The sequence below is a fragment of the Micropterus salmoides genome, unplaced genomic scaffold, assembly GCF_014851395.1.
Source record: "Micropterus salmoides isolate LMB-PRFRI ecotype aquatic unplaced genomic scaffold, ASM1485139v1 Ms_hic_scaffold_696, whole genome shotgun sequence".
NCBI classification, from domain to species: Eukaryota; Metazoa; Chordata; class Actinopteri; order Centrarchiformes; family Centrarchidae; genus Micropterus; species Micropterus salmoides.
The window spans coordinates 1-9,718 of record NW_024044455.1 but is presented as its reverse complement, the minus strand read 5'-3'; the positions used below and the strand labels follow the sequence as shown (position 1 = coordinate 9,718).

The 9,718-nt window shown below is 43.2% G+C and overlaps 1 protein-coding gene across 1 annotated transcript; it reads right to left on the bottom strand.

The window, feature by feature from the left end:
* Positions 1 to 2,556: 2,556 nt before the first annotated feature.
* LOC119891073 lies at positions 2,557 to 6,380 on the bottom strand. The gene is made up of 9 exons (XM_038702402.1): positions 6,091 to 6,380; positions 5,082 to 5,417; positions 4,748 to 4,940; positions 4,531 to 4,647; positions 4,193 to 4,329; positions 3,939 to 4,004; positions 3,624 to 3,859; positions 3,257 to 3,475; positions 2,557 to 3,151 (listed from the first exon to the last, which is right to left on the bottom strand). The coding sequence occupies exons 1-9, from the start codon at positions 6,102 to 6,104 to the stop codon at positions 2,742 to 2,744; spliced, it is 1,728 nt and encodes a 575-aa protein (XP_038558330.1). The 5' UTR covers positions 6,105 to 6,380; the 3' UTR covers positions 2,557 to 2,741.
* Between the last annotated feature and the right edge of the window lie 3,338 nt (positions 6,381 to 9,718).

The following is a 9,718-nucleotide window of genomic DNA, read 5'->3' as shown; positions in this document are numbered from 1 at the left end:
TCAGCTCGGTCACAAACTGGCTGCGACTCACAGTGCGAAAGCAGGTCCGGTCTTCTGCACAGCCACACGTGACTCCACAATGCTCTCACTGCAACCTTCCCCCTTTAACAAGCCTGAATAGAAACCTCTTCTAGTAAATGCAGTGCTGGTTTGAATGGACCAACTCAGTCCTCATAAAGTCTGTTAAGACTTGGGGGGGGGCAATCTGCCGGGTCATTTGGTGGAGCAGCCGCTGTTCCATTAGGGTCTGAGCTGCTTGTATCGGATGCTGGCTGTACTGTACATCTCTGGCTGTGCTCGTACTGGCCAATGATCCAGCATCAGACAAACTCAAGCATTGCCCCTTTGAATTAGAGATATGTAATGTTATCAGCTGCATGAGGCCCCTTGGCTCCCCAGCTTTCTTCCAATACATTTTCAAAGGTAAAATATTTCTCCTATATGTGTCTAGCAATATATGTTGTTTACTGAGACGTGCATCCATGATGCCGTCTGCCCCACGGCCTTTTCTTCTTTTCACCTTGCATTAGTCCAGACTTGTACTAATTTCCACATTTCCATCACAACTCAAGTTCTATTTTCTGAGCTGCAGTTTCTTAACATTTTACTATATGATAGTATTTATACTTTTAATTACTTTCATGCAAAAGCGATTTATGTTGCCTTTTAGGTTGTTGTTTACCATTTAAAATGTGTGCTACCATGGGAGTGACATAATTTGGCTGCTACTCATGAAGTCTGGGTGCATATTTTTTCCCCGAGTTTACAAGTAGGAAATCCGACTTCAGGTGGCATATCAGGATAGTTTTTCTAGTTGGGAGTTCCCAGTGGCCTTGAACGCAGCATATAGGCTAATGCTGAAATGACATCAGCACAAGATGCCTGAGAGTAATTACCAGATAATTATCTAAAGTAACATTGTAATTAATTTCACTGTTAACATGGAAATGTACATTGAAAATCTGAGTGTCATAGGCTGAGCAACCTGGTTAATATGTGGACCACATATTGAAGCGCTGAGAATACCGTCAGAATTGGCTACATTGTAATGCATATTTTTAGCTGTCCTGTTGGGCTAAATTAATGTGTTTGGGCTTGATGGAAAGAGGGGAGTCAGAGCTACAATTTGGTGTATCACAACTGAAATTCTGAGTCTCCTGGGCTGAACAGCCTGGTAATATTAGGAGTAAATTTTGGAGCCCCTAGGATATCTCCTTAATTAGCTTTATTGTAATGCATATTTCTAGGTATGCTGTTGGGCTATATTAATGTGTTTGGGCTTGATGGAAAGAGGGGATTCAGGGCTACAATTTGGTGTATCACAACTGATACACCATAGTGCTTTACAGCAGGCCTCTGGAAAGAGCCAAATTTAGGCCTAACTCAACAGTTCTCTGACAGGGGCCACAAGTTTGAAAATGAACAATGTTGGTCTCCAGTGAAAGGCCTGGATCTAGGCTATATATTGCCCTATCACTGAAGTAAATGTGATCCTGTTGAAGAGAGAGCCAGGCCTATGAGTCAGCAGCAATTCTGCCCTCTTCGGTGAGAGAGGTTTATCCTGTACTCACCCGAAAATGTAAGACTTAGCTGTGTGTACTGTATGGCTGGTTTGAAGCTTCCAGGTTGTCTTATAATTCTGGGTCTGGGCTTACAGTGCAGAGGAAGAGCTAAGCTTTAAATGTGTGTATTATTAACCATATATGTGAAAATGCTGGGCAGAAGTACATAGCAAAACTTTAAGAAATCTGACCTCTGACCCCGGGCGGACAGGCATGCCAAATTGAGTCTGTCCTGGTGTATGTGGAGTCATCAAGTAGAGTCATCAGTCCTACTCCGAGTCCAACGGTGCAAACCGTTTGGCTCTAGCACCTTCCTATCAAAAGTTATCCCCAAAAAACTCACCCGACTTTTGACACTTAGAAATTAGCTGTTATTTTCTGTCCGCAATGCGGCATATATGCTGCAGCCGGGACAGCTTCTGACAACTACTCTCCGATTGTCTCGAAAATACATCAGTCCTACTTGAAATTCAACCCCGAGTCCAATGGTGCTCTTGGTGGTCTGCAACTTGGTGGCTCTAGCACCTTCCTATCAAAAGTTATCCCCCAAAACTGTGTGTCATTCTAATCTGTAATATGGCATTTACATGTTTTAATTAAAGCAGTGGAAGCTGACTCATTTTACCCTGGTCTCCTAGAGCAGAAATAATGACTTAAATGAAAGCTGGCTGAATCAGAGTGTCACACTCTCATTCTCAGCCTGTGTACAGATGCAAATGCCCCCCTCCCCCCACAGGCAGCTGCAGGACAGCTATGACTGTCTGCAGAGTTGCCTGTGCACAGGGTCTATTATACTCTGATCACATGTGATACAAAGGAAATTCAGCCAAAATCAACAAGTTAGTGTGTAGGTAGCTCTTTAGTGTTAGCAGGTTTAAAAATAGGTGTTTAGGATATTTCTCCTCAACTTCCACGCTACGCTCGGTTACCTAACAACAGACATTGTTGAGTTTTTCAGTCTCAGAACAAGAATTTTCCAAGAAATGATCAGCTGTTACAGTGCTTATAGTCGAATCTTTATTGTTTGCTATGTACAGGGGAGATAACAAAAAATCAAAGACACTGTTATGTACATAATAAAATTAAACTAAGTGTCAAGTTAAAAACAATTGCAATGTGCAAACAACATGCAGTGTATATAGATATTATTGCAAGAGTGTTGAATGAATGGCATTTTGTTCACTCATCCAGCCAGTCGAGGTTCAGTCCTTCTCCCCGAAAAGATGTGCGCTTGACGCCGTAATTAAACAGCAGCTCCTCACAGATATCAATGTCTCTTGTGGCCTGCAACAGGATGACATCCCTCTCTCCTTCAGGGAAGTTCATCCTGCAATAGACTGGCCTCAGGTTTGCCTTCTTGGAGGAATGATTGATCCTCCGGCCCATGGTGTCTTCTGTTGGGTGACACCCACACGGGAAAGTCTGAGCATCTACGCAGAGGTCCCGACCACCACCATGGAAAAAGAAAAGGTAGTCCATCTCATCCTGGATGGACTCCATCATCTTCCGGCCCTCTGCTCCTGTGATTACCTTGCCATGGTAATCGCAAACAATGGATCCCATGGCAAAGGCTTTGGTGGCAACAACTCCTGTGGTCAAAAGAAGGTGCAATTAGTATTCACTCCAGGAGCACAATATCACAGTGTTTTACTGCTGGATTAATGCTCGCCTGCTCACAAGACATGTTTACATACCATGTCCTTTTGTGCCACCAAAGTCCTTGAGGGCCAGGCCTGTCCACTTTTGACTATGGAGCGTAGTGAGGATCCATGGATCCGTCTCCACCTGCACCCTACTGACTGGTTTCCACTTTGCCACTACGTTCTCGGGGCGAGGACAGTTGGCAGTCCAACCCTCTTTTCGGATGAGCAATGACACCTTGCTGACTGTCGGGGGCCGTCTCGAACACTGGGCTGTCAAAGACAAATGTTAAATTAATTTTCTTGTCCAAAATGTGAATTATGTTACTTTGATTATAGAAATATTGTTAACTCCTAGCATAATTTCCAGAACACCAAGATGTGTAATCATTTTTTTAAATGATAAAGTGCGTCAACTTACACAAGAGGTGCTCCTCCCGCTTGGCAAACTGCACAGACCTCCACCTGTCATAAAAGACTCTGTCAGGTGGAAACCCTGCAGCGGTCCGTTTTTTTTCCGTGGGTGGGGTGCTACTCGCCGTCGCTGGGAAGTGCTGGAGAAACGCTCCAAAGTCCCTGTCATCCTGGTCAGCTGCGCCTCTGCCTCGCTTCTTTTTCCGACCTATCCTCTCATCAGCCGGCTCATCAGAAGGAGCGCTGAAAAGAATATTTCATAGTCAAACTCTGGTAAACAGAAAATATTTGAATGTTGTATGTTTTGGATGATGACACAAACCATGTCGAAGTACTGAATCTGTGGGCTCTTCTCACTTTTTGGCTTGAAAAGCTTGGTAATTCATACCTGCAATGAAGAATAAATTTCAGATTATACCTCAATTCTTTCAGCATATTTTTCTTACAGAAAATAAAATAATATTATTTGAACTTGATGTAGTACATAAGCCAGCCACTCAACTTAATCCTTTTATATTTCTCTGTACAGCGTGTATAAATGCATACACTATAATACATGATTCTGCTAAAACTTACTGTTCGTGCAGACGGTTGAGGTCGCTCGCAACGTTGCCAACTGGTATGCCCTGTTTGGACAGGAAAAATCTGCCCTGGTCGTCCACACTGTCCTGCAGACATGCTGGACGAACCTTGTGGAAGTATGCGTCCAGCATCTGTGGAGATCAGACAGGAAGTTAATGCTTCATTCTGATGCTAAAGTAATTCATATTAAGTCTTTTCAGGCTGCTAGAGAACTTATTACAACCCCACCATCCCCTAAATCATCATCAGTCATTCATTGGCAAAAGTATACGAGGAGGTGCTGGTGTCCTCTGGGGGGGGGTCAATCATATTCAGCCTTATAGAGAACTTACAGCAGAGTCCTCCACTGCGAGGGAAAATGTTGCACTCTGCTTTGTGGACGCTGTCAGTTCACTGACCCCAATTCGGAATCGTCCCTCAACATGTGTCTTGTTGACCCAATCTGAAGCCTGGAAAACAAATAAAGAACACCGTGGGGATTAATGACATGACTACAGGGTGACTTACTATACAGTGTTTCCTCAGTGTGTATAAAGTCAAAGTACTTACTGTAAATGCCCTCACTGCTTCTGGTCGCTGGAAGTATCTCAGGACCAGGATGGCTTCGCAGAAGTAACGGAACAGCGTCCTTTGGTCTTCTTCCACATGCTGCTGATCCAGGAGCCTCCTGCGGATGTCCAGCATGTCCATCTGTGACACTCTGAGGACTCTCTGGCAGTCTTGGAGAGTCGGCTGAGCAGGTCTAGAATGATTTGATGAAAAAAACAAACAAATAAGGAGGCCAGTTAGAAATGTTTCTGTATCTGTGCCTGGCAGCGTTCCAAGATTTAAATTTAATGACTCTGCATTAAATAAAAAGTAATACTAGTGAATAACAACTCACTTTTTGTTGCAAGTTTCAACTGCCGCGCCTGGTGGTCTGTGACTGGATTCAGCAGGTGTGTCCATGGGGTCATTAAGAATTAAAAAATGCATGTCACGAAGGTCTTCCAGAAGAGCCTGTCTGGAAGCCTCATCGGGGTACCGCCTGACCATGACGTTGTAGTCCCAGGTTCTGCCTTGAAGGGTCCAGGCCTTCATCGACTTTTTGGCTCTGTCCACCTCTGCATTCCTCTCCTCATTTGTGTGGTTCTTCAGGCAGACTCTTAACAGGTGGTTAGGCAACAGCTCCTGTGGTCTGAAACACTGCAGACAGGAAACGATGCGGCGATCCTTGTCACTGTGAGAGAGAAGGTACACGGTTTAGTTTGATTAAAATCGTTTCATAAAACAAAATAATCCAGAAAGACTTGAGACAAGGAAGTTTTTGATTTGGCGCTACATAAATAAAATTGAATTGAATTTAATAGCGTTGATGGGAAAAAAAGATTGGATTTGACCTAAATGGCACAATAATCACATTCTCAACACAGACATGTTTACTTATGTCATATAAAGAAAAACTTTGAAGGTGAAACAGATTCAAAAGGGAGGGGGCTGGTGTGATCCTAATACAATGAGGTGCAAATTGGACACTCTAATTACAATGCCACACTGAAGTCCAGACTGCTGCCTCTGAAAAAGCCTTTGTTTTTGGATTTTAGGCCATGATCAAATATATGTTCTTGTCAAATTATTATTTTATATACTTATTATTTCTAAGTCAGGGACAAAACACATACAGCTTGTAGTTAACTCAAAGTTAAGAAAAGAATAACTGTAGTAATTTAGTCATTAAGGAGTGTTTTGCTAGCTTTTTGCTCATAGTATTGTCAACCAACAGGCCACCTGGGTACAGCAGTAAGGCTGTTAAATAACAAGAAATAGATTATTTACTTAAGCTTACAGATGTTAGTACACGTGAATGCATTCTTAAAATGTAAAGACAGAAAATACAAATGATCTGAACTTACCGCTTGGGAGCCATTCTTCGCAAATGAAAAAGCTAGTTTACAAACAAAGGAAAAATGCAGGAGGAATCTTCAGTGTTTTCTTGAAGAACTGAGTACATGGTGCCTCTGAGGTCTCACCTTATATGTCCACTTGATAGTCCCTCCCACCTTTCTGCAGCAGCCAAGAGGGGGGTGGGCTGACCATGACTGATTTGTTTTTAAATAAAGTAAGTCAAATGTAAGAAAAGACAAAGATGAGTTACATAACACATTTTATTACATGTTCAGTGTAGGGAAATCTGATTATTCTGATCATTACATACAATGTTGGCCTGAAATTTTGGGAAATGTTTGAATTGTAGGCCTGGGCTTGCAGTACAGAGGAAGAGGAAAGCTTTAAATGTGTGTATCATCAACCATATTTCTGAAAATGCTAGGCAGAAGTACATACCAAAAACTTTAAGAGATCTGACCTCTGACACCAGGCAGACACAAGTTTCAAAATAAACAATGTTGGTCTCCAGTGAAAGGCCTGACTCTAGGCTATAGATAGTATAGTAAATGTGATCCTGTTGAAGAGGGAGAATTTTACCCTGAACTCACCCAAAAATGTAAGAGATATAGGACAAGCAGACTCATTTTACCCTGGTCTCCTAGAACAGAAATAATGACTTAAATGAAAGCTGGCTGAATCAGAGTGTCACACTCTGATTCTCAGCCTGTGTACAGATGCAAATGCCCCCTCCCCCCACAGGCAGCTGCAGGACAGCTATGACTGTCTGCAGAGCTACCTGTGCACAGGTGCAAGTTTACCTGGAATGTGGTTGTTTAATTTAACTTTCATCAGAAATAAGTTGTTTGCAGCTAACCAGTCAGGGAGCATCCAGCATACATACAAACAATTTGTTTCTGTCTGTAAACAACCTGTACAGTTTACCCTCCTTAGTGACATGTAAATAGGTTTGATGTATGAATACATCTTTATTAGCAACCACTCAGAGTTTGACATGTGGTTCTATTATACTCTGATCAGTGATCTCAGAACAATGGAGGTGTGTTTTGGACACACACATCAGTATGGCACACATGTCTCAGTTTTAAAGTTTTTAATCATCACATGTAATAAAATGTTAAGAAGGAGACTACATGAAAAAGTGAGTGTGTAGGTTTATAATGAGGTGGAATAGAAGCTCTTTAGTGTTAGCAATTCAAATTGCTGTTTAGATATTTCTTTCCTCCCTCTGCAGATGCTTTCTTCCTTTGCAGGCTGATGGTCTGTGGCCTGCTTCCTTCTGTCTTCCAGCACACTCCATGTCTTCCCTCTGCAGATGTTTGGAGCTCTGTCTTGTCTAACTGAGTGTCTTGCTCACCCCCCCCCCCCCCCCCCCCCCTGCCCCCTCTAAACAATAGTAAGCAACCTAATTGGTCTGCTTGACCATGACATCACACAGCTGGTGCTGCACAGAGAATAAGTACTGCAGGTAAGGAACCATTCATTCACTTTGTTTTCGATTCTGACTGCAGAGACCACCTTTTGCCCTTTGCAAGGAAATTTTCAACTTGAGCGACACTCCTGTTTTTGTGCTCCTTGTCTTTGGCAGAATTTTCTATACTTTCATCCCAAGACTCTCACTCCCTTCCCAAGGACTTCTTTTTATTTTAGGAAAATGGCAGCAAAAGCCGACAAGTAAGTTCAAATTTCTTTTCTCTAGTGGATTTTTACTATTTGTGTTGTGTCTGATCACATCTGTGCCTGTTATTGACAATTCAGTTGACATGGTATGGATAAAGGCAGGATAAAACTAATGTTGATAATAAGCAAATTGTGAAAAACCCAATTATAGTTTTCACTCTGTGTTTTTCTATTATCTGTTTAAATTAAGGCTTGTTTCTCATCCCAAAAACATGTGAAATAGATTCCAAAGGAGTGACTTGTAACTTTTGGTGACCTAAATTAGGTCAAGGGTGAAGTGTGAATTGGTCAGCCACTTTAGCACAACTCAGGCCTCTGTCCTAAGAATGCTGAAAAACCAGTTCTGGTAGCACTACAGTATGAGAGGTTTTGCTTTAAAAGGAAACTGAACTAGTGGAATACTTCCCTCTTAAACCACAACTTTCTGTATATTTTAATTTTATGTATATTTTATATTTTAACTGTATATTTTATGTAATAGACAGTCCAGCCACAACAGCAAGCAAAAACATTCATTCATTTCCACAGTTGTAATCTTTGGTGTGTCTGCTTTGTCTCACAGCCAGAAGTCCGATCGTCGCATCGTTCACTGCCTGCTGTGTGAAAAACCACAGGACATGCTGACGACGCATCTGAGCAGGGTCTGCATGAAGAAAAGCACGCCTGAAGAACGGCTGGAGGAGGCGAAGAGGGCCAAGGAGTCCAGCAAGGAGTGGACACGGGAGGCCAGAAACTGGGACTATAAGGAGATGTGCAAGCGGTACCCCCACAGACCATCTAGGCTGGCTCTTCTGGAAGAGCTGCGCCAAAGAAAGTTTTTTGTGGCCAATGCTCCGAACACGGTAGACCTGGACTCCGAAGAGCCGTCCACCAGCACAGCTGCCGTTCCCACAGCCAGTGGCCTTTCTGGAGCAGCCGGTGGCAGCTCTGAAGCGGCCGGTGGCGTCTCGGTGGCGGAGGATAGCAGCTCTGAAGGCAGCTCCACCGATCCAAGTGACCGAACATGGCAAAAGTAAGTTCTAAACCTCACACACACACACACACACACACACATCAGTTCAGTTCAGAAACTGTAAACAAACTGCAAGATTGATTTGAGCTCATTTTCGTCTTTCTCTATTTTTTTCAGAGATCAAGTAGAGCAGAGCAAAGGTGTCCGTGTCAACATGATGAAGATGGGGCTGTATGAAAAGTTCCCTGCAGAAGAGGCCATGCTGACGGATTTCAAGGGCTACCTGATCAATACCCTGCAGGTCCCAAACTGCCAGCAGGAGGTGAGATATATCCCATGTGTCTCTTTTCAGTCTGTTCCATGTTGCTCTTTGTAACCGGGAAACGTTTTAAAATATAGTAGCACAGCACATGTAGAGCAGCTCTCTGCGTATTAAGTTCCATAACAAATTTAGATAAAACACAGCTTTTTTTTTCGGGGTGTCTTTGTGCGGCTGGCTGGTGTGTGGCTTTTCTTCTCGCTGCATCGTCATCTCACACTGCTCTTTTTCTTTCATCACAGGTAGACAACGTCTCCAGGATGCTGAGATACATCCAGCCAAGTGGGGATGAAGTCAGCTTGGACTTCCTGCTAAAGTCCACTGAGACCAAGGACTACCTCACCCAACTCCGTCACGCTGAAATGGGCCCAGCCACCATACTGAACTACATTAAAAACATGATACGGTTTGTTCAGTATTTGAAGACCCACCTCAACCTGGCTGCAGCGGATGCTGACTTCTACAGGAAGTGCCAGGCCTACCTCGACCTCCTCGTTGCCCTCAGAAAGCCAGTGGCCAAGTCCAACAGCAAGGTCACCTGTAAAACCAGGTCAGTCTGCCTCCCATTTATTTTACTTTAATGACTTCCTGCATGTTGATAATACTCATGTGCTGGCTGTACATCTGGGGTTATGTGACACAGACGTGTGTAATCCTCCCCTGCATTGTTTCTTGTCTTCTATCA